Source organism: Protopterus annectens, chromosome 1.part2 (genome assembly GCF_019279795.1).
Source record: "Protopterus annectens isolate FY-2018-M chromosome 1.part2, PAN1.0, whole genome shotgun sequence".
NCBI lineage: Eukaryota > Metazoa > Chordata > Ceratodontiformes > Protopteridae > Protopterus > Protopterus annectens.
In genome coordinates this window covers 106302363-106328355 of record NC_056727.1, presented here as the reverse complement: position 1 = coordinate 106328355, position 25993 = coordinate 106302363, and the positions used below count along the sequence as shown (strand labels likewise).

Below are 25993 nucleotides of genomic sequence, written 5' to 3'. Positions count from 1 at the left end.
CTAGATCCATCCAAGGGCTGCGGAGACTTAAACCTTACGGCTATTATTAGGACGTGCTGGAGGAGGATAGATTCATCACCCAAGACTCCCTATATGCTGAACAAAATCCCGGTACATGTAGGAGGCAGACCTCGCTGGCCTTGTTCAAGAGAAATCTCACAGAAAATAATGGGTAGTTCCCATACTAAAGGGGTGGCTAAGCCACCACAAACGATGGGCTAGGGCTTAATGCCCCTCGGCAGATAGCCTGAATACACTCGAACATCTACATTTATGGTAGGTACACAACTGTACTATGTTCATGTTTCACTGTTGCAGTCATTACTCTTGGGTAGAATCCCAAAGCTGAGGATGGGTGGCTGGGCTAAATAGGATTAGGAGAGGCTATGAAGCCCTGCAGAATTGCAGTGGCAAAGCCTGCTCTGGACTTAGAGTAAAGAGGTAAGTGGTAGTGCTTTGTGAAGGTGTGCACTGAACTTCAAGTTGCAGCCTCTAAAACATCTTTGGTTGGTACTCCTCTGAGGAAGGCTGCTGAAGTGGCTGCTGCTCTGGTGGAATGAGGCCTAATGCCCTTAGGCACTGATTTGCCATGTTGAAAATAGCAGAAACGGATGCAGTGGCCTATCCATTTAGAAATAGTCTGTTTTGAGATAGCCTTTCCTTGTGATCCTGCAGCGCATGACACCAAAAATTGCTCAGTTTTTCTGAAAGCTTAAGTTCTGACCAAGTAGAAGCGTAACTGCCTGTGTATGTCCAGAGAATGCAGAATTTTCTCACCCTTGTTCTGTGGATTTGGATAAAAGGTAGGCGAGTGAATGGTTTGGTTGAAGGCCACACTGGACACCACCTTAGGCATAAATGTAGGGTTTGTCCTCAGAGAAACCCTGTCTGGATGAAAAATGATGAATGGTTCCACAGCCATGAGTGCTTGTAACTCCGAGACTCGCCTTGCAGAGGTTATTGCTAGGAGCATAGCTGTTTTCCAGGATAAGAATTTTATATCTGTTGTTGATGCTGGCTCGAAAGGAGGCAGTGTGAGTTTTTCCAAAACATAATTGAGGTCCCAGGCCGGAATTGGTGCTCTCCTTGGAGGCCTGATGTTTTTGGCCCCTCTGAAGTACTACCTTATTAAAGGATGAGAAAAGATAGGTGGTTCTGTATTGTAATGGGCTGAAATGGCAGAGGCATGAATCTTAATAGATGAGAAAGAAAGGCCTTTGTTTATCATCTCAGTTAGGTATTGTAGAATCTGAGGGATATTTGGTACACACATGTCAATGCCTTGTTCCTGGCTCCAAGCACAGAATCTCTTCCATTTTTCTGCATAAGATTTTCTGGTACTGGGCCTCCTGGCCTCCAAGATAACATCCATAACAGCTTTTGAAAGAGGAGTGTTCTGAATGGCTACATTATCCGCCATGTTGCCAGACTTAAGGTCCTGAGTTGGCTGTGCAGGATCTGATTGCTTTGTTGGGTCACCAAGTGAGAAGTTTGAGGCAATATCCATGCTGGACCTTGAGACAAGCTCTTTAGGATTGGGTACCAATGCTGGCATGGCCAGTCTGGTGCAATTAGTATCATTTTTGGCTTCTCTTGTCTGACCTTTAGGAGTACCCTGGGAAAGAGAGGCAGAGGGGGAAAAGCATATACTATTAGATTTTTCCAGCTGAAGGATAGGGCGTCCACTTTCCATGCTTGCTTGTGATAAATCCTTGTACAAAATCTTTGCAATTGGTAGTTGTGAGGGGAGGCAAACAGATCTATGTCCGGGCATCCCCATTTCCTTGTTATCATGCTGAAGACTTGTGGATCCAGTTTCCATTTGTGGGGATCCATGAGGTTTCTGCTTAGTTCGTCTGCCAGAGTATTTGTTTTTCCTGGCAGGAATTGTGCTTGCAGGTGAACTTGAAAAGCCAATGCTGTGTCCAATAAGGTCATTGTTTGTCTGCAGAGGGGGGTAGGAATGTGCATCTCCCTGCTTGTTTATGTACCACATGACCGTAGTGTTGTCTGTCTTTATCAGTAACTGTCTTGGATGAAGCAGGTCCTTCAAAGCTGTCAGGGCATTTTGAACAGCTAGCATCTCTTTTTGATTGATGTGAAGATGCATCTGGTTTGCAGGCCATGTGCCCTGAATACATTTTCCTGCCATATGGGTCCCCCAGGCATAATCTGATGCATCCGCTGTCAGTGTCTGTCTGGCTGTGGGTAAACTGAATGGCAGACCCTTGTTGTGGGCAGGGAATGAGTGCAATTACTGTCTCCAGGCTGTGGCAATGCTGAGTCCAAACACTTTTTAGATACCATTGTAGTTTCCTCATATGCAGTCTGGCATATGGAATTAGTAGAATGCAGGATGCCATGAAACCCAAGGCCTGCAGGATTTTCCTTGCAGATAAGTGGGTTTTTGTTGCCAATTTCTTGAAGTAAGTGGTCAGTTGCTTTTGTTTGTCTGGCGTGAGATAAGCCATCTGGGCAGTTGTATTTAAGCTTGCACCCAGGAATATTATCTCTTGAGAGGGCACTAGTTTTGATTTATTTTCGTTTACTGTGTACCCTAGGCCAATTAGTAATCTTTTTACAAACGCCAGATGCTTTAGAAGAATGTCTTTGTTCTCTGCTTGAATTAGGCAGTCATCCAAGTACGGATATATTTGAATTCCTTTTTGTCTGCAAAACGCAATTACTGGTGCCAGGCATTTTGTGAAGACCCTGGGTGCAGTAGATAAGCCAAAGGGCAGTGCAGAGAATTGGTAATGCATTGAGCCAGCTATGAATCTGAGGTATCTTCTGCAAGACTGTCTGATTGGGACATGCAGGTATGCCTCTTTTAGGTCCAAAGTTACGAGCCAAGCCTTCTTGCCCAACATGGGCAGTAGCTGCTGTAGAGTCAACATCTTGAATTTTGGAACTTCTAGAAACGTATTTAATAGAGACAGGTCCAGTATTGGTCTCCGGGTTTTGTCCTTTCTGAGTACTAGGAAAAGTCTGGAGTAAAATCCTTGCCCCTGCTCTTGTTGTGGTACTAGCTGAATGGCCCTCATGTCCATGAGGGCTGTAATTTGTTTTTGTGCCTCTGCCCATTGATTGTGTGGCAGGTTTGGCATACCTTTTGACCTTGGTAGAGTGTGAAAATGGAACCTGTAAGCCTTGTGACACTATGTTCGGGACCCATTTGTCTTGGGTAACCATTTGCCAATTTGATGAAAAAAGTGCTAGTTTTCCCCCTAAGGGGGCTGCCAAAAGAAAAGTGCTTGGATCTGGTACAGGGAAGTCATTGGGACTGTTTCCTGTAAGGTTGTGATTTGTCTTCTCCGCTCTTGGAGGTAGGCGCACCCCATTGTTTAGGCCTGTATGAGCCTTGGGGCTGGGATCTGCCTCTGGGACGCCTGTATCTGCCTCTTTGTGGTCTGTCTGACACTGGAAATGACCAATTTGTAGAAGGCCAGTTCCTGCTGAACCTGGGTGGCTGTACCTGTAAGAAATCCTTGACTGTCTGCATGGATTTTGCTTTATCCTCCATTTTTTCAACACCTCTTCTGCTTTAGTACCAAACAAAGTATCATGCTGTAATGGTGCATCTAATAATTTTGCTTTAACATGATCAGGCAGATTCTGTTCCTTTAACCAAGCATGCCTTCTAATAACAGAACCTGTAACAGCGGCCCTGCAAGAGGCCTCCAGTGAATCATAACCACATTGCAAAGTATGCTTCAGCTGCATGCAATAAATCCTGCAATTCCTTTCTGTATTTGTCAACAATTTCTGTTTAAGCAGTGACATTAAATATTGCTGATATTTAAGCATATGAAATTGACAATTTAAAGCCCTTACAGCCAGGGTAGCAGAAGTGTAGACTTTTTTCCCCCATCTGTCTAGAGCCCTAGAATCCCTATCAGAGGGGACAGGGTTTTTTGCAGTGGAAGCTTTAACCCCTTTGGGACCCCTGAGATATAGCTTCTGGGTCAGCAGTGGGGTTTTTATATAGGAATTTATGAGAATCCGGGACCCTGTAGTATCTGTCTGGCGTAGCAGGTGCAGGGGGTGAAGAGTCAGGGGACAAGCCGGACTCTGAAAATACATAATCTACAATGTCTAGAACAGGTGGAATAGCAAGGGGTCTGTGCTGAGGTAGTAGCAGAAAGTCTCTGAGCCTTTTCTTAGATTCAGAATAATCTTGGCTCTCCCAGTGGAAATGCTCCCTCATGGTATGTAGGGTTTCCCCAAAAGAATAATCCTCAGGAGGAGAGGCTGAAGGAATGGATTCTTCAGCATCCGAATCCTCATAGGGAAGCATGACGTAATCCTGTTCAGAAAAGGAATCAGAGGAAATAGAAACTTGATCAGAAGAATTATACTCGGTCTCTTGCCTAGGCCTCTTAACAGGAGGGGGGTGGGAGCCCCTGATCAAAGTAATTAGGTCTTCGGCCATTTTAAGCATCTGTTTTTAGGCATGGAAGTTTGAGTAGGAGAATGCTGTACTTGTTTCTTTGTCTTTAGAGCTGCTTTAGTCTTTGTCTTTGAAGCTGAAGATGGATGGATGAATATATAGTTGTGTAGGTCTAAAGACACCTTTAGAAGCCGATGCCTGCTCAGCTGCTCCGGACCCATCTGAGGGAATGATTTCCGAGTGTCCAATACCTTGAGTATCCAGAGGCCCAGTCGGCTCCACGTGGGAGTCGGAAGCGGCCTGTGGCTCTGAGGTAGCGGGTGCCAGGGGCTGCAAAAGCACCTCACTGAGAACCGGCGACTGGCCTAGCAGAGGCTTCGTCATCAGTTTTGGACCTTGGATGCCTATTCCTTTTCTTTGTCCTTGCGTTTTTTGTAAATTCCGGTTGTCAGCTGGTCTGACGGCATTATATAATTAAATCTTCAGCCAAAGAAATGAAATGCAAAATTGAACCGATGCTTGATAGTGCGTTGGTTAAATCTAGCACAAAACCGACAGCTACCAACGTTGTGATCAGGGCCTAGGCAAGGAATACAGTAAAAGTGAAAATCCTTATGAGGTATTTGCTTCCCACAAGAAATACAATTGTTAACTTTTTCTGACATCGGTCTGGAGCAAGAAAAAAGTTTCCCCAACGGGGTACTTAGCTTTAATGAAGACTTCGGTTCTGAAATTCGGATTTGAAAATCTCAGGAGTCGGTCGACCGGCACTTGCGAACTGCTTTTGCTTCGGGCACCGCGCGGCAAGAAAGACTGAAGAAAATGGCGTCGGCTGCATCTTTTATATCCCTGGAGCACTGACGTCAGGGAAGAGGTGACAGCAACCGATGACGGACCTAGACTTTGGAATTCTGGCCGACTGAGGGTAGCCTGCCAGCAGGATAACCCAAGAGTAATGACTGCAACAGTGAAACACGATGAACATCTGAAAGTGTGAGGAGCCCACAGAGAAGTGTAAATATCTCTTGTAGTTGGGCATTATGGGGATGTGCAGGTAGGCATCCATGATGTCTAAAGTGGCTAGGAATCCCTGAGATCAAATCAAGGGGAAAATGGTCTGCAGAGTAAGCATTCAAAAGTTGGGCACTTGCTGGAGAAAATTGAGGTGGGAGAGATCTAGGATCGGTCTCTAGGGACCGTCCTTTCTTGGGACTAGAAAGAGTCTTGAACAGAAACCCTTCCCTTTTCAATGATAGGGACAGACTGGATTGTTCCTTGGGCAATAAGACTGTCTCTGACTAGTTGAAAAAGATGGAACTGTATTTTGGGTGGTCGAGGAATGCCCCAAGGAAGGTGCTGTGATCTAGGTCAGGAAATAACCCTTTTCTATGATGGACAAGACCAGTCTGTCTGAGGTAATTTTTCCAAACAGGGAGACAGTGAGAGAGAGTCTTAAGCATAGGGGATTGGTTTTGAGAGGTTTGAACAGTAATGGCAGGTAGTCACAGACTACCTGCCCTGTCCCAAAACGGAGGCGTCTGAGCAGGTCTGTAAGGAGTTTGCTGCTTCCTGGTGTTCTTTCTGCCCCTGGAAAGAGGTGAAGGGGCAGAATTTTTTTATTTTTATAAATTGTGTTTTGGAGGGGTAATTCCTGTGTAATTTGGGAACAGGAGAAAAAACAGGTGTTTCAGGTCCTGCAACTCCTTCCCCTTCTGTTGTTGAGTTTTGAATAACTCAGCCACCTTTGTCCCAAAGAGGGAAGAGTTATCCAGAGGTGCGGCCAATAGTTTTGCCCTAATGTCATCAGGTAAATGTAAGCTTAACCAGGAATATCTTCTCATGAAAGAGGCAGATGCAGTAGATCTGGCAGAGGCTTTAGCAGCATCATAGCTGCACCTAATGGAAATCCTTGTGACCTGAAAAGACAGAGACAGGAGGCTGGATATCTGTGACTTGGCAGGGGAGTCAGGGATCTTACACAAAAGCTTAGTGACCTGGCCTAACAGGGCTAGGGCATATTTTGACATATGAATTTGGTAATTTACTGCCTTGAATTCCAGGGTAGCTAAGGTATAATCCTTTTACCCGAGGCACTCCATGGCCTTACTGCCCTCATCTTTAGGGAGAACTGAGGTGGAGGGAAGCAGTTTTGAAGGCTTATCAGTTGAAACTGATACAGTGCCAGTGTCTGTAACAGGGCATTTAATAAGAAATTTGGGCCCCTCAGGGACCTTGTAGAATCTGTCAAGCCTTTGAGGGGCAGGGGGCTGTGAATCAGGGTTCACAGAGGCTGCATTAAAAGCATCCAAAAATACTGGCAAGACTGGAGGGATTGCTGAAGGAGCAGGTGTGTCCACCTGCAGAAGTCCATAATACCTTTTTTGTACCTTTGACATCACAGTGGAATCCCACTTAAAGAACTCCCTCATTTTGGAAATAGTCTCCCCAAAGGTGAGTTCCTTATCTGGAGAGTCTGTCTCAGCAGAATCCTCCTCTGGGGAGGCATAACCAAAGAAATGGCAACTGAGACGCCCAGGACAGAAAGTCCTCTAAAGAGGAGTCAGAGGAATCCTCAGCTTCTGGTTGAGGAATATCTTGAGCTAATTAAAGGGGGAGCCACTGGGGAGGATGATGCTGTAGCAGGCCGACGAGCCATGAAAGCATTGAAGAGACTCTGAGAAAAGGCCTGCCAGTCTGGTTGGCTCTCTGCCAGAGGAGAAATGTGTTTTGTCTTCTGTTTTCTTTTCAGGGAAGGCCTAGGTACACCAGATTCTGCAGCAGTGGAAGGATCTGTCTGGATGGCCGGTACAAGATGAGGTTCCCCCTCACAGTCAGTAGCCAACGTTTGTGTTACCTCCATGGATGTGCCTTCTGCTCTGGATTCTGCAGACTCCCCAACGGTACCCACTATACCCACATTGGCGGTTTCCGAACTTTCCTCCAGGCTAACGTCGGCCACAGGAGGGACTTTGGGTGGAGGAGGTGCAGCAATAGATTCAGGCCTAGCAACTTTGGCCTTTTTCTTAGGTGGCTTGACAGGCTGATCGGATGGCTCCTCCATAGCTAATGCTAAGCGTTTAAGACTCTGACTCTCCAAATAAATGTTGAGGGCATGCAGACTGCTGCGTAAGGTCTTAGTTACGGAGGTCTGACAGATCACGCAGGTCTTGTGGTCATGCATAGGCCCTAAACAGAAAAGTCAAAGCTTGTGGGGGTCCTTATGGGGGATCTGATGTCCGCACCTGCACTTTCCCTTCCTGGATGACATGAACCTAAACAGGCATGCAATGACCTAAAAGAACAAAACGTCCCCAACAGAGTACTTACCTTTGAAAAAGGCTATCTGGCAGCCAGTAAGGAACAGCTGACGTTCGACTGGTGGCGGAGAAGTTCTGAGCTATGGTACATGCAAAAATCATTTTTATGGCCCACGTTCCCTTAGCCAACATCAGGCATCCCACGTACCTTGCAGTGACTAGAAGCTTTTGTATACTGGCCGGACATTCTGGTAGCAAGACAGGATAACCCAAGGGTTTGAAATACTGCAACATGAGAATAGGACATCTATAGATACTCAGTTGTGGTCATGGTCGCCATCACAATTGATAGGGATATCTCTGCCACCAACCAAAAGGTATCTGGGTTACATATTCCAAGCTGCTAGCCCGCACATACAGTCTGCAGAAAATTAATAAACAACTCATTCACTGTGTCCGGAGGTTGACATGCTGGGAAATAAGGGTATCGGAGTGAAACAGGAAAAAAAAAAAAAAAAGAACTGTACAATCTAGGGAAAAAGCATCCTCTGACCAGATCTATCTGTCTGAATCTCAGAAGCAGAAAGTTTTGCTTGCAGAAGAAGAAAATTTTTTTTACACCCCCATATGCATGTGAGATCCAACGATATATCCCTGTCCAGTATCCACTCATGGATCTGCTGAGGTCTTGCTTAAGTGGTCTGCCATGGAGTTCTTGTGGCTTGGTATATTTATAGCCTTCAAGAGACTGTACACCACTGCCTGTTTCAAAACCAGCATGGCTAGCCTGTACAGCGGATAAAACTGTTCTATTTGTTTATGCCATATGACTGTGATGTTGTCTGTTATGATACGCAGGACTTCAGTCTGCCAGACTGTCCTGGGGCACTGACAGCCTGAACCATGGTCATTATCTCTTTTATGTTTACGTGCAACTTTGCTTGCCTGAGATTCCATGTGCCCTGCACTTCGAAGTCCTTGCTATGTGCCCCACATGCCATTTCCAAGAAATCAGTTGTCCAGGTTTGAGGGAGACAGGTCTGAAGAGCATGCCCTCATTCCTTCTAACTTGGTGTATTCACCATTCTAATTTCCTCTTCATACTGGGTAGAACTGGAATGGTATGTCCCAGAGACCAAAACTACCAGTCTTAGGTATTTTTTAGGTTCTACAGAAGTTTCCTCATGTATAGCCTGGCTAACAGCACAGTGAATATGGTGGACACCATGTGATCCTAGAACACCTGGAAACTCCCTGGTTGTCACCACTTTTCCCTTAACATTTTATTTAATTATTTATTACACATCTGTTTACTGGAGAAGTCTGACTGGGCATGAAAACCCCCTTTCAGGATGCCCAGGAAGAAAAAGCTCTATCATTTACAGTGACACATATACATACAACTGAACATTATGCATAGATAAGATAATGTTTGGAGTATGCTAACATAAATCTTGAAGAGAAACAACAAAAGTCTACAATACACGTCACAGAAAACTATATATGTAGTGAAAAGTACTTTACATTAGTGTAGTTGATGTAGAAGTTAGCACATTAATATATTCAACAAGAGTTCAGTTACATAGGTACTAGGGTATATCATGAGAGAAATACACTTTTATGCAGACTTTGGTCATAAGTAGATGCCCATGTTGGTTTGACAGGAGGTTATATAACATTTTAGGAGAAGATACACTTGGTGTTCACTTTCTAAGACTTAAGGGTCATATTTAGTGATAAGTGTTTACAGGGAGGAAGATGCTGAGTAGAGGTAATGTTATAAAGTAGGTTAATGCCTGGCATCTTTTTATGGTGCTTAGAAGAACAGTTGTCTGCTTTTGTTAATTATACAGGTCTTAGGAGAAAAGTGGAGAGGATATATTTGGTTATATAATAAACAGCGGAGAGTGAAAGAGAAGGGATAGGGCAAAAATGAGAGGGTAAAGAATTATATTGATTGCTGGCTGTTAGTCTTGAGATGCATAGTTGCATATCCAGTTTTACGTGTTCCCTAAGATGTATTTTGAATGCTTGAAGGCTATCTAGAATCGAATGGAGGGCATTCCAGAGATCTGATATGTGGTAGGAGTATACCAAGTCCCTAGATGAGTCATGATATTTTTTGATGGCAAGCAGTAGTTTGTCTTTTGATCAGAGACTATTTGGGCAGTAGGGTTGGAGCATGCATTTGAGGGCAGGATATTTATCAGGGTTTGGGCTAGTAAGAGTTGGTTGTAGAAGAGATGACTAAATAATTCTGTCCATTTGAGATGTTTAAGAGCTATGCATTGGTCTTTTACACTGATTGTTAGTTGCAAATCCTGCAGTTTTATTGTAACATTGTTCAAGTTCAGTTAGTGAGCTGGATTATAAATTTGTGAAAAATTTCATTTTTATCTGAAGTCTTGTGTATTTTAGCTTCTTCTCCTCCTCAGTAGTTAACTTTTCTAACCTACTTACTCATCCCTCTATTACTTTAGTTCTTATCTTTACTCACATTTATTGAATCCGACTCGCTCTGTTCTTACCTGTCAGTTCCTTCCTCTTCACTGACTGGTTTCTTGCTGTCCACTATGATTTCTGGCTAGGCCCACTTTATTCATCCTCGCTTCGCTCGGGCTCCCTGTGCTCCCCTACCCTGCGCCCCCATATCCTGCCTGCTCGCACTACTCCTACACGTATTCCTACCTAACTAGCCAGTACCCCTATTAACTCCCTCCAAACACTTCTTCCTTTTATACACCCTCATCTACAATCAATTATACCACTTTTTTTACATTACAACTGATGACTTTCATCCTTACTTCTACCTATACCCTTTTCTTCTACCTTCTATCAATTATACCCGTAAAACAAAAAAATAAATAGAGGATTTTCAGACCTGAAGATGTTGGCTATTTCTCCTTAACAAAATTATAACAAACTATGTAATGGAATAAATTTTACTCAAAATAGTTTACTGTTGCCTCTTTTACCAATTGTAACAGTAGTGGCATGCATAACTGTGGGTGACCCTAGTCAATATTCTCATCCATTTCTCTTGATACAGAACCACACACAGACACAGACACACACACACACACACACACACACCAACATTAGTCTACTATACTGACATTGCCATTACTAGAAATTGTACAGCGTCAGTCACAGACTAGATACTACACCAGGTACAGCAGAGACAGGGAATTAATTCCACTAACAGCAAAGACAGACAAATTAATCCTCAGCACTGCAATACAATGTTCATACTGTTCAGGACTCCTGATCCTAAATCTACAGGTTTCAGTTACTATCCTAGCCAATCACTTTAACCCACACCTTAACCCATCTAATACTTTCATACTGATACTCTTGGTACTTCTTTTCATTAGAGGAGTGTCAAAATTTTAAACAAAACACCTACATCCCTCACACAAGCCCCTCTACTCAACACTACATTCTAAACTAAAAAGTTACCTCAACACATAATAATGTTATGCTTACTCACCGAAGCCTACCTCACCATCTCCTTTAATATGCATCACATCTCCATCATCCAGTCCCCCACTAGTCCACACTCCCACCCAGCTCTAGCACCTATTACTTTAACACATCCCCCCAGCTGTATAATAGCACCAACTTAGAACTCTTCTCACTCAGATACACAAAACCAGAAGAAAAACATTACCTGCTCCTTTAATTAAGTAATCTTCTTCCCAAAATTACATACTTATTCCCCACTACAGTGAATAACCTTATATGTGGGAACATACACCCTAATCCAGGCCTTCAACCCCAACAACCTAATCTACCACTTGACAACATCTAAAAAGCATTCCATCCTAACATATAGTAGCTCAGACCTAATAATCATAAACATGAACCTAAGAAGCATCCTAAATAAAGTTCATGAATTCCATGCAGCCTTTCTTTATTACCAACCTGATATTATCATTATTACAGAAACATGGCTCAAACCACACATAATAAAATACTGAAATATTACCCCGGGGCTACAGTACACTCAGGCATGGGAGAACACACAAATGGGGTGGTGGTATAGCCATGATATAACACATTCAATTTAGAACACCTAACATATGAAACCCCCGACCCAACTTATTCTGAAATACTAATCTCCCATCTTCAGCTAAACTTTTGCTACGTACGTCCTTCCAGGTAACAGCCTTCCCATTATAGAAAACCTACTAAACTGGTCTACCTCCACCTTTAATCAGGAAAATATTATTCTGGGGGATTTTAACCTGGACTGGTCCTCCTGCTCCTCTAACAATGCAGCCAACGTCATTAATCTATACGGTTTCTTTCAATTAGTACACTCCCCTACCAGAACTGATAAACACAGCAACAAGCAGTCAATATTGGACTGGATACTAACAAACAGACCCTCACTAGGTTACACTGGTGTCTGCCTCCCTGTTAGTTTCAGCGACCATCATCCCACCTACCTAATAAGACAAAAGACAAATCCTCAAAAAAAATCATATTTAAACATATCCGCAACAAAAGAAATTTGCCCCCTGAAATCTTTATCCTTCTTTTACAACAATGCAGTCCCTCTAAAACACCTGCACCTAGACTTAGCACTTAAATACTTCAATAATACTTTCCTGGATATTCTAAATAGACAGATACCCTTTAAGAAGATCCGTGTCAAAACAAACAGTCTACCATGTATATTCAAAGAGACCAGGCAACTCCTCAAGCAGAGAGACAGAGCTTGGTCTCAATATCAAGCCACCAAAAAACAATCCTCTTTAATTACCTACTGTCGATTAAGAAACTGAGCCAAAAAACAAATCCTAAATGATAAAAAGGCCTATTACACAACAATCCAACAAACTCACCAAAACAATCCCCAAACATTTTAAGCCATAAAAAAACTCCTTAATCCTGGTCAATCAGCTACTCCATCTCCCACTTCTTCCAATTCATCAGCTAGCATAGCTTCTCAGTTTAACCAACACTTTATCATTTCAATACTATCCTTAGTAAAAATGACTACTACACTCCACTAGTAATCTCACCTGAATACAAACCCTACACTAATTCTTTTTCTTTCAGGTCAATTCAAACAAGTGCTATCAAAAAGCTTCTACTTAAACTAAAGCCTGCTACCCTTGCTGCTGATATTCTCCCTAATGAATTCCTCAGGCTAGCAGCAGATGCCGTCACTTATCCGGTCTCTCTACTAATAAATTGATCCATCTTTGAACAACATATCCCGAAGCTCTGGAAAATTTCCTATATCATCCCAGTACACAAAGATGGTTCCTTAGCAGACTTCTCTAATTATAGACCGATTTCTATACACACACCGCTAGCCAAAATCCTAGAAAAATGTACACATACACAACTCATAGACTACTTAGTAAGTAATAACCTGCTCTCTAATATTCAACATGGTTTTAGACCCAAACACAGCACCACAACAGCACTATTACCTTTTACCAATGCCATCAATGAGCTCAGGAATAATGGCTAAATGTTTTTTTCTGTTTTTCTTGACATGTCTAAAGCTTTTAACACAGTATCACACCAAAAACTACTCAAAGAACTAGCCTCCTTAAACCTCTCTCAATCAGCTCTTTTTTTATTATAATTGGCTTTTGTAATACTTGCTGTTTTATAATATCTGTAATAACTTCTGTTTTAACTATGTATGATTTCTTGGAGCTTTTCTCCCCGGGCCTCTACTGAAAATGGACATGTATCCAGCTAGACTAGCCCGGTCAACAAATGTAAAATAAAAATAAATAAAAATAAAAATAAACAAATAAACAAGAAAAAGTAACAAACTCCCAACAAAATCTGCCTGTTGTCTGATCCAATAAGGCCAGGTCCACACAACCAGGAAAAGTTGTAAAAACCTCATACACCAGTATGATACAAGAATAATACAGGCTTTCATCTGTGAAATCTAACTTCTTCAGAATCACAAATATGTTCTGCTTACACATTTAAATATCCCACCCTATGTAATCACGTGACTCTAAACAACCATTTGTAAGCCAGACATAGTTAAAGTAATAAGAATGTTAATACAAAAATGTAATATACAAATACCTTAAACACTGTAAGACTTCAATTTAAGCACACAACTAATGGAAATATGATCATTACAGGGGGGGCCATAGCATTTCTCTAAGTCCACAAGGACACAATGCAACTCCTTCTGACCTTCTCTGTATTTCTCCAACAACACTCTCAGAGCAAATATTGCATCTGTAGTGCTCTTTCCTGGCATGAAACCATACTGCTGATCTACTTTGCATTTGCATAATTTTATACAAACAAAAATGTTTATTGTTGACCTATTGAACTATATCAATGTAAAACTGTTACTTAGCTTCTTTATAATGCAACTTTAACTTTATGCATGTAACCCAACATATGTGAATTGTTTTGCTATAACTGCTATTATATCAATATTATTTAAAATTGTACTTGTTTTAAAATGTACTACTGGAGCTTTTCTCTGTGGGTCTCCACTGAAAATGGGCCACAAGCCCAGTTGGACAAACCCGGTTAACAAATGTCAATAAATAAATAAATATTTAATCTGAGTTGGCACTGCAGTTCCCTTTCCTCAATCATTTCTTCCCATGGTCCCCCCCTAGGATTGGTGACAATATGTTTCACCACCAAAAAAAAAAAAATTGTGATCAGGATAAGTTGTCGTGTGTTTGGCCAAACAGCTTTTTTAAAATTCAACTTCTTTATGTTTAGCACATGCTCGTATATTCTCTCCCTCAGCTTTCTTTGAGTTTTACCCACACAGAAACAATTATATTTCTGGCAGATTGCTAAATACATCACACCTTAGGTATTACAATCATAGTGGGACATAGCTCTAATTGTTGTTCCACTGACTTCATCTTTGTCACCCACTAAGACATATTTACATTGGCTACGAAAGCCACATTTGTGTGTGCCAGGTCTTTTGTTACTGCAAGTAAACCCTTTGTGGTCCTAATTCTGTTCCAAAAAATATTGATGGCTCTACCTCTCCTATAAACCATAGCTGGTTTGTTCTCTGTTTTGTCCATAATATCATTAAAACGAAAAAACTGTCCAGTTCATAAATACATCTCTAATATGAGAATTTTCTAACCAATGTTCTGTCACAAAAACAAAACAAGAAGTTATGTGCTCACCATAATGTTCGATGTACGTAGTCCATCTCGCCTCACATTCTTACCTGTGGGTTCGCAGCCGAATACCGGCTCCGACTCAGCCAACTTTTCTAGCTCGAAGTCTTCTACTGGCTGGGCTAAGCAGGTATCCCATGCTGCACTGCTCCATATCCCCTGATCTAATCTGCTGCGAGTACTCAGTCATACCCCATGCATACACAACCTCCAGGTAAAAAAGGAATAAGCCAAAGGTGAAGGGAACTCTGTAAATAGAAACCTAACCTCCAGATCCTCCAGGCAGGGGGAAGGTGGGAGAGTAAGAAAGAATGTGAGACGAGATGGACTACATACATCGAACGTTATAGTGAGTACATAACTTCTTGATGTTATGTAGTCCAATCTCGCCTACATTCTTACCCATGGGACAGCGTCCTTAGCACCTACATCCTGGGTGGCTCATAGGAAAATACTCCTGAGTACTGTGGAACCAAAGGAAGACCTGCCCCTAGATACCACGTCCAATTTGTAATGAGAAACAAATGTGTGAGGAGAAGCCCAAGTAGCTGCAGGACATATATCATCCATCGATAATCTGGCTTGATAGGCTGTAGATGTAGAGACAGCCCGAGTAAAGTGAGCCTTGACTGGAAACGGCAGGTCTTTACCTCCTGCGGAGTAGGCGAACGAGATGCAACTGGATATCCATCTGGATAGGGTGATTTTGGAGACAGGGGACCCAATTTTATCGTCTGAAAAGGACACAAATAGTTGATCAGACTTCCGGATATCTTTTGTTCGGTGCAGATAAAACCGTAACTGCCTGTGAACATCCAATTGATAAAATTTAAATTCTGCCTTGTATGAAAAAAGGGGAAAGAATACAGGCAACTTAATAGACTGATTAAGATTAGATACGATAGACTGATTAAGATTAGATACGGAGGCTACTTTAGGAAGGAAAGAAGGGTTTGGTCTAAGAGAAACCCTATCCTTATGGAAGATCAAGTATGGAGGTTTGATGGAAAGGGCTTGAATTTCTGAAACTCGCCTGGCTGAAGTGATTGCTATTAAAAAGGCTGTTTTCCAGGTCAAGAATTTTAACTCACAGGTAGCTGCAGGCTCGAAAGGCGGTGAATTAAGGGCTTGTAGAACAAAATTGAGATCCCAGGGCATGATAGGTTCGGAGGATGGAGCAATAGAGTACCTTTCAGGAAGACCTTACAGAGTCTGTGAGCCATGAGACTAGGCTTATTAGCAACATGAAAATTAGAGATCACTGCCAACTGAACTTTTATGGTAGCTGCTGCAGAACCCTAATGGAAAAGCATAGACAAAAACTCCAATACTGAAGCAATCGGGGCTGTGTAAGGATCAATTCCTTGGGTATGCGCCCAAACAGAAAACCTCTTCCATTTGCTAGAATAAATCTTCCTCGTAGAGGGCTTATGAGAGGAAGATAAAATGTGAACTACTTCCAGTGAAAAATGATGAAGCCTAACTAACGATGGAAGTGGAGTAGCCAGGCTGTCAACCGGAGGGTCATCAGGGAGGGGTGGAACTGTCCCAACATGTGTGTCAGTAAATCTGGTTGAGGGTCCAGAATCCAAGGAGTGTCCACAATGTATGGCTGAAGAAAGGGGAACCAGACTTGGTGAGGCCAGTGTGGAGCAATCAGAATCATTCTGCTTCCCAAGGAATGCGCTTTCTGAATCACCTTTGACCGCAAAGGAAACGGAGGGAAAGCATAAAGCAGACCGGAGGGCCAATCGTGAACCAGAGTGTCCCTGGGTGACTCCCCCTGTGGGGGGATCAGTGTGAAGTAGCTGCTGCATTTTGCATTGAGGGGGCTGGCAAAAAGGTCGCAGCAAGGCTGACCCCATCTGCTGAAGATTCGCTCTGCAACTAGGCGATTCAGGGACCACTCGTAAGGCATCACAATAGCTCTGCTTAGCCTGTCCACAATCACGTTGGACTTCCCCGGAATGTGTGTTGCCACCAGAAACCGTTGGGAAGTTATTGCCCACTGCCACACTTGCATGGCCTCTCTGCACAGAGGGTAAGACCTGGTTCCCCCTTGCTTGTTTAGATACCACACTACTGACATGTTGTCCGAGTGTATTGCAATCGTGCCTAGAGGCAGAAAGCTCTGAAGTGTCTGCAACGCAAGTAGCAAAACTCTCATCTCTAGAACGTTGATGTGCAGATGTATCTCATAATCCTGCCACGTGCCTTGGACCGTCCTGCCAAGATAATGCCCCCCCCCCACCCCATCTGGGAGGCGTCCGTGGTCACTGTGGCAACCGGGATGGGTGGAACAAAGGGTTTTCCCTTGTCCAAATTGTTGGCGCAAAGCCACCAACTGAGATCCTGTTTGCATCTGTCCGTGAGCAAAATGGGGTGAGAAAGTGGAAATTTCTGGAGAGACCACTGAACAAAGAGGAGCCATTGGAGAAGTCTCATGTGCAATCTCGCTACAGGCACCAACATAATTGTTGCTGCCATGGTCTTGAGGAGTTGAAGAACCCATCTTGCCTTCGCTTTCTTCAAGGGCATTAGAGTGTGAATCTGTTGCTGTAAGACTCTGATCCTTTCCTGCGGTAAAAATGCTCGTATTTGAACGGTGTCTAATTCTGCGCCTATAAAGGTGACACTCTGTGAGGGCAACAAGGCAGAATTTTCCCAATTTAGTGTTATGCCCAACTGTTGACATAGAGTGATGGTAGCGTCCCTGGTTTGGATTAGTAGATGCCTGGTGGGGGCGGTAAGGAGCCAGTCATCCAGATATGGAAACATTTGGAATCCTTGACGCCTCAAGTGAGCAGTCACCACTGCCATACACTTGGCGAACACTCTGCGCGCTGCACAGGGCAGGGCTCGAAACTGGAAATGACTGGCTCCCAGCCGGAAGCGTAGGTAACTCCTGGATGTCCTGTCCATTTTGACATGGTAGTAAGCATCCTTGAGGTTGATGGAGCACATCCATACCTCCTCTCCCAACAATGGGAGAATCAATTGTCTTGTGACCATACAGAACTTGGACTTCTGTACGTAGTTGTTCAGTTGGCTGAGATCTAATATGGGTCTCAGGTCCCCTGTTCTTTTCGGCACCAAAAAGAATCTTGAGCAAGTCCCTAATCTGATTTGGTCTGAGGGGACACGCTGGATGGCTCCTTTTTCTAGCAGCTTTGAAACCTCTGAGGCTGCTTGATCCCTTTGACTGGGTGGAACGTCCGGGATTTTTCTGACTGAAGGGAGGTCTGACGTAAACGGAATGACATAACCTCCGGAAATTATTCGTAATACCCATTGGTACTGGGTGATGCTTTGCCAGGCTTCCGGATACAACGAAATTCAACCCCCGACTGGCTCCAGATAAGCACAGCCTGGCACTCCCTCAGGAACGAGAGTAGGGAGAGCCGCGAAAGGAATCACAGTCTCCCGAATTGCGGGAGCCCCCCCTCTGCCTCTAGGGCGGTGTCTCCCTGAATAACCTCCCCCTCCTCTGCCTCTGGAGGGGGAGTCACCTTGTGCGGCAGGAAAAAACCTCTGTAATTTTTTGAACCACATCTTCCCACCCCGCTGGGCCTTGGGGTAAGGCCTACAGGGAAGGGAAAAACGGACCCCTACGGCAGACAGGGTCTTTCCCTCTTGTTCGCACATGGTGAGGGTGTCTTTCACTTTGGTTCCGAATAAGGAAGAACCATCAAAGTGGGCGTCAGTGAAAGAAGACTTGAAGGCCTCCGCGAAATGACAAAGACGCAGCCAGGCTTGCCTTCTAAGGGCGACTCCTGAACTTGCTGCCCTGCTCGCTCCATTGGCTGCATATGAGATAAGCTGCATGGAGGAGTTGACGATGGAATTAAGGGTAGACACCTGGGCGTTCCGTCTGGGCCACTGCCTCAGGGACGTTACCCGCAAGAGTACCTCCTAACTCCATGAGGAGATCTCTCTGGAGCCGAGTGAAATGAGACAGATAGTTCAGCGACCGTAAGGTAAAGGTTGCTGACGAGAGGGTACGCTTCCCGTACCGGTCCATGGTCCTAGACTCCTTGTTAGGCGGATGGACGGAGGAAGAAGTCTCTGCTACTTCCTTCTGAGTGGTTGCCGCCACCACCATGGCATCCACAGGGACCCCCCTTTAGACAGAAACTCCTTACCCGGGGGAGCAGAAAGAAACTTATTGGGATGCCTGGGTACGGGCTCCACAGAATCAGGGTTCTCCCACACCCTCCGACAAATTATATCTAAGAGCTCGTCGAAGGGTAGGGACACCCAGGAGGTGGAGGGCTGAGTGCCAAAGGCCTTAAGGAAAACCAACTCCTCCTCGGAGGGGGCTTTGGATGGCCAGTCACCTCTTTGTTTCAGTATCTCCAGGATGTCGGAGAAGGAAACATCATCAGAGGATGACTTGGGGGACCCCTCTGATTCCTCGAGGTCAGTATCAGAGGTGAGAGACTCATCCTGGGAGTCTATGTGCTTCCTCTTGCACGTCTTCTTTCTACGGGGCTCCTCAGGCACGAACTCTGAAGGGCCCTCAGAAACTTGGGGACCACTCGTGGGGGTATCCCTAGGCCTTGGTGCTCCGCTGTCTACAGATAGGTGGTGATCAGAGGCTCTCACCGGAGTGGTGGGGGACAGAATGACCGACTCGCGTGATATAGCTGACGATCTGGCCAGCACAGTCCGCATGGCCTCAAAGGCAGCCCTCCCCCCCCCCAGAGTCCAAGGACCAGCCAGCCTCCGAGACCAAGACAGGAGTCGGGGTCCCTCGAGCCGAGGCACCGAGTGGAAGACTCGGAACCGAAACATGCCCCGAGATGTCCCCCTCGGGCCTGACTGAAGAATCTCGAGTCCAGAACCCCGTGGACGGAACTGACGGGGTCAGAGCCGTCGGTACCGACAGGCCCGGAGGGGTCATCGGAGCCGACCCAGGAACATCACATGGCAAGGTACATTCTGGCTCCGAAGACAGAGATGCACTCGGAGGAGGAATGATCGACGAAGGGGTCGGGATGGGCTCCGGAGCTGACTGGGCCGGAGCCGAAAACAATTTCGCCAAAACCGGTGACTGGAGGAGCCTCTGCATCACCCTATCAACATCCACATCAGAAAGGGTCCAAGAGGATTTGGAGGACAGGGATGGAGATCGAGATCTCCTCTCAGGTGAACCTGGTCTAAGACCAGGTGATCGGCTCCGAAGAGGTTCCAAAATAATTGGAGCCGTCTGATCCATCGAAACCAACACTTCCTGCGGCCCCGAGGACAGTGGAGCCGAGGAGGTCGAAGCAAGTTTTGTGACTTTCTCCGGAGGCTACGAGGAAACTGAAGGAGCCGGAGATCTCTTTTTTGATTTAGACTTAGATTTAGCACTGGGAGAAGAATCCATGGCCTCTTCGAAAGAAGGTTTCAAGAGTTCCTTTAAAATAAGCTTACTCTTTCTTTCCTGGAGTACTCTGGGACTGAAAGCATGGTAGAAGCTGCAGGACTCCTGCAGATGAATGGCTCCCAGGCAATAAACACAAATTGAATGCCCATCAGTGATGGACATCTTGTAACCGCACTTAGAGCACTTCTTAAAACCCAAAGGCTTGTGCTCTTTGGAATCCTTGGACATTCTTCCAACAAGCAATAAAAAAAAAACAACACAGCACAAGTCACTTGTCTGACAAGAAAGGACACAGACACGCAATACCACAAAAGGCGGGAACAAGATAGAAGCTGCACACAACCCTCAGACGGGACATGCACTGAAACAAAAAAGGCCAAAAAACCTCTAACTAAAATGTTTTTTGACCAGAATAGCCAGGGGAAACCGACTCTAAAACCTCTAACTTAAACGGTTTTAGCGCGAACAACACAGGACAATAGGACTAGGTCCTCTAACTAAAATGGGCCTAGCCCGTGGAACAGCAAGCTGGAATACCACAAACCACAAACACACTGCCTACAACAAAAACAACACTAAATAGACACTAGCTATGAAAATAGCTTTTTGTTTATAACAAATTTTCTCCAAAAGGAAGAAAAAAGGGTACTTAGCCACAGCCAAGAGTGAGACCACGTCCGAGCTACACGAGCGGCAAACGAGATCTGGGGATATGGAGCAGTGCAAATTGGATACCTGCTTAGCCCAGCCAATAGAAGACTTTGAGCTAGAAAAGTTGGCCAAGTCGGAGCCGATATTCGGCTCTAAACCCACGGGTAAGAATGTAGGCGAGATTGGACTACATATTGATAGTTAGTTGTTGGGGAGTTGCTGTGATGAAATATTTCTGATACTGTATTGAAGGTAGATTTCAGTAATGGGAGAATCTCCCCCTTTTCCCTTCTATCAACCACCTCCGACATTACTATAGAAACCATCCTTTTCGGGTAATCCCTTGCATGAAACATATCACCCAAGATCTTACTCTCCAGTCTAAATTTGTTGTCATCCGAAACCATCCTCACCAGTCGAATATGCTGACCTTTTAACTATACCATGTTTTTGATGGAAAGGATGGTTACTCTCAAAATGTAGCAAGTTGTTACAGTACATCAGTTTTCAATAAATCGTACTTTCAAAGCATTGCTCAGAATAGGTTTTAGAGAGCATGACATCAAGGTTACTAATACAATCTTGGTTGTAAGAATAAGTACATTTTAAAAAAGTGGTGGTATTCAAGTAATCAATAAAACCAACAATCTCACTATTAGGCCTATCCCACACTATAACTATCTCATGAAGATACATTTTCCAAGGCTTAGTGGAAAATTTTTCAAACAAAATTTGTTTCTCCCACTGGAGGAAACAATGTTTGCAAATACTGGGGCACATGAGGCCCCCATGGCCACACCTTTTACCAGGTGAAAATACTGTCCCTCCAAAAAAACAAAATTGTTCTTCAAAACAATTTCCATACACATTCTCAAAACATTAATATCCTTCCCTGTTATCTAAATCAATAGATTCACAAAGGAAATTGTAGAACCATGCCAAACCAGTTGAGTGAGGAATCACATTAAATAACTTAACTACAGCCGCTGTAAGAAAAACAAATTTCCTGGAAAAACTGAGATTCTTAATTTTTAACAGAAAATCCCAAGAAACACAGCAAAGTTAATCAAAGGGATCTAAATCTTTTTTCAGTTTCCAATCGATGTACTTGCCAAGAGGGTGGATTTTGGACTTCCATGCATTGACTATGGGCCTCATTGTTAGTTCAGTGGTGCTCTTATGTATCTTGAGAATTCCAAAACTACACAGCACCACAGGGTGTTTGACCCGAAAAAAGTCAAACAGTTCAGGCCCAATTTCACCTTGATTTAACAGGTCCTGTACCAGAAAGTCAACCATTCTATAAGCCAAATGTATAAAACTGAGGGATATTTCTTTATATAAGTCACTGTCTGAAAGACGACAATGCATTCTACTGAAATAATCATTTTGCTCATGACAACCATGCCCCCCCCAATCTGGTTTCATTACCCTTAAGTTTTTATCATGGGCTAATTCCATTAACAGGTGGAACTCGTTTGCATTCAAATTACAGCCATCCATAGATCTAAACTTGAAATGTTTTAAAGAGCGAAACTTGAACTCCACCAGCTTTTCAAATAGTAACATGGGTAGAGCAATGGTCGAGTTGTATATACTTCTCCGGACACACACACACTCCCTTCGAAGCTGAGATGGCTGCTGTCAAACATTAAACAAAAGTTAAGTTTCCTCAAATACAACTTAAAATCAATAAATTGTCTATTTTAAAACTAGAAGAGGGAATGAATGTGCCACCTCTACTCAGGAGGTTGGGATGGTCTGTGGTATACAAATGATCACTTTTTCACCACAGACGGCCCACTATTGTCACAAACAACCAAGTGTGTCGAACTCGAGTAAATGTCCATTAATTTCCATATTTAATGGGACTTTGGGTTCCGATAAAATCACTGAATCTTACTGAGTGGCATGCAATTACAGCCAAGGCCTCAATCTTGGAGGTATTGAGTTTCAAGTCACTGAAAGATAACCAATGATATACAGCTTCCAAACTGTCTACTAAACATTTCACAATTGCCATTCAGTCTTGGTGCAGAGAGGTTCTGTTATGTACCATCAGCTTAAGTTAGCCCTCTTTTTCTTTTCAGCTCTCCAAAATTAACAAACACTGAACAGTAAGGGATTCAGAATCAAGACCTGAAGTACTCCCTACTCACAGAGATAAAACAGAAGGTGCTAAGCTTGAAACCACTCCCTAGATCCACCCAAACAAGAAAGAAACAAATATGTGTAAGAGAGTAGAACCAAAAACAGCAAAAACCAACGTGTTCATTCAAAATACAGGTCAATAGTGTCAAATGCTGAGCAGTGGTCAAATAGGGCTACCACTAAAAAAGCAAGATGCTCAATTGGTTAGTGTGAATCATTAACCACCCTGATGAAGGTAGGCTCAGCGCTGTCGCCAGTACAAAAACTGATATGTTTAAGAGGTGTGCCAGATGTTAATTATGGCACATGCTGTATTGTAAACATAGCAAATTCAAGATACGGAAAACATGGTCAAGACTACTGCAGTCCAAAAAAGGTTTATTAAGGGCTAGAATAACCAGTGTGTGTTTTCGAATAAAAGGAGAATCTTATGACCTCATAAAGGATTCAAAAACTTGATAAATATTTTTTTCTTCAGCATTCCAGTTATGCATAACACTTAAGACCCAACTGACTGAATCAGGACATCTATCCATATAGGAATGTCTATGTTAATGGCCAAGTTGGCAGTGATTCAAGATTTTAATCCTATTTCCAATTGCTAAAATCGCAATGTAAACTTCTGGTTCGTCTGTGCTGTAAAATTTGATGGCATTCTGGCTGAATAATTTATCATGTATTTTAATATGAATGTTGTTTATACAAGAAAGAAAGTTTTACATTTTTGGGACTTGCAGCCAGAATAGTCTTAAAAACAAAACCACATGGTGGAGATGAAGGTAAAGTAAAATACAAAATCAAATTTCTTTTTTTTGTAGCAAGCATGCTTCAATCTCATCTATAGTATAACTACATTCCTAAAATCTTAAAAGTGAACATCTACTCACCTACTAGTAGGTGACAATGTGAGAATGTAGAGTGCTCACATTAAAAAATAATTCAAGACTGTCCTTTAACCAGGATGCAGTAAGAAAAATTGAAGATAATTTACTCAATGAAGCCTGAGTAAACCTTCTATTAAATCTGGAGCTTTGTACTGTGATTTATAACTCACCTTATTTGCTTCCCATCACTACATACCAAGAGTCGTAACTCACTTTAACAAAAATTAAAAAGTGTTTTTGAGAGCTGACAATACCAGGCATAAAGAAACTGCATTAAAGATATCTAAGCGGAAGTTTACATACCCCAAGAATATACTGGCAAGTCTGTGGTTCAAGCATATACACGGTAACAGCATGAGGGGACTCAGACTCCTTGCACCTGAAGAAATTAAACAAAAAGGGGAAAATGAAGAAATGTTTACCTTAAAATGGAAAAAAAAAGGTATTTAATCTGCATCACTTTTCTTGTGCATTCTACATGATTTTTTTTTCATTTTAACAAAGTGACTGAACTGGAGCCACTAGACTTATGACCCTTTTACAGTGAAGATCTGGGAATGGCACTAAGCTGACACTGAAAAATATATACAAATTAAGATTCAGAACATGTACAGAACACAGCACACTATCTTGTTTTAAAAAAGTATAACAGTACTACAATGCACTGATATAAGCTACATTTTCTTCCAGTTAGAACATACTATCAAGTCTAGTCCATACTTTCACAGTCGTCGGAGTTTCAGTTCAGAAGGAAGAAAAATAAGTTATGTCTTACCATGACGTTCCGTCTATATTGTTGATCCTCATTCAGTCATTACGCCTGGATTATCAATTCTGACCTTGGAACCGAGCCGGCCATCTTCCAAGCTCGCGACAGCCACAAACTCTCGAGCTAAACTCTTACCCACAATTCCCCTCTCCCTGTTACCTCAGATTCAGTTTGCAAGTCAAAGGAAGTAGAGGCTACATCTGGTCAAAGAACCTAAATGAAATGGATGATGAGATCCACTATAAGCCTCAGGAGGGGGAAGGAGGGAGGGTCGTAATGACTGAACAAGGATCAACAATACAGATGGAATGTTATGGTAAGACATAACTTCTTTATCTGATATTGTTAATCCTCGTTCATTCCTTACAGCTGGGAGAGAGTCCCCAGCTACCTTTATCCCTGGGACGCTCTCATGGAAGGACATTCCTGAGCACCATGAACCAAAGGACGCTCTTCCTCTGGAGGCAAAATCCAATTTGTAATGGCTGATGAAGGTATGGGATCTAGCCCAAGTTGCAGCTGCACAAATGTCAGGTAAAGAAGCTCTAGCATGAAAGGCAGCAGAAGTTGCGACCGACCTAGTGGAATGAGCCCTAACGGCTATAGTCAGAGGGATAGCGTGAGCTTTGTAAATAAATGTTACACAGTCTTTTAACCATTTAGCCAATGTGACCTTAGAAACAGCACATCCAAGTCTAGGACCAGAATAGGCTAGGAATAGCTGATCTGATTTGCAAGAAGCCATAGTTCTGTCCAGATAGAAACAAATTTGCCTGTGAATGTCAAGGGTATGTAGACAATACTCTCCTCTGTTAGAATGATTGGGAAAGAAAACTGGCAAGTCAATGGATTGGTTAATGGACATTTCAGAGATCACTTTTGGCAGGAAGGAAGGATTAGTTCTCAATGACACTCTATCTTTATGAAAGATTAACTAAGGCTGTTTGATGCATAGAGCTTGAAGTTCAGAGATACGCCTGGCAGAAGTAATGGCGACCAAGAACAAAGTTTTCCAAGAAAGAAACTTGAGGTCGCATGAAAAAGCTGGTTCAAAAGGAGCGGTAGTCATTGCTTGCAGGACTAAAGACAGACCCCATGGCTGGCTAGGTTCTCTAAAAAGGGGTTTCATATGATTTACGCCTTTTAGAAAAGTCTTGCATAATTTGTGTGATGTAAGAGAAGAGTCATGGACACCATTGTGAAAATTAGATATCATGGCCAAATGAACTTGAATGGTAGAAGCAGATAGGCCAGATTGGAATAAACTGGACAGGTACTCCAGTGATACCGGCACTGGCACCAAAAAGGGTCCATCTCTTTTTCCTTCAGTCAAATGGTAAAACTTTTCCACTTGCTGAGATAAGTA

The 25993-nt window shown here is 43.3% G+C and overlaps 1 protein-coding gene across 1 annotated transcript in view; it reads right to left on the bottom strand.

Moving 5' to 3' along the window:
- Positions 1 to 25993, bottom strand: part of ERLEC1 (endoplasmic reticulum lectin 1) — a 1331813-nt gene that overhangs the window by 107499 nt on the left and 1198321 nt on the right. The window contains exon 14 of the mRNA XM_044055082.1: positions 24162 to 24237. Coding sequence (XP_043911017.1) covers positions 24162 to 24237 — 76 coding nt within the window. The remainder of the gene's footprint in view (positions 1 to 24161; positions 24238 to 25993) is intronic.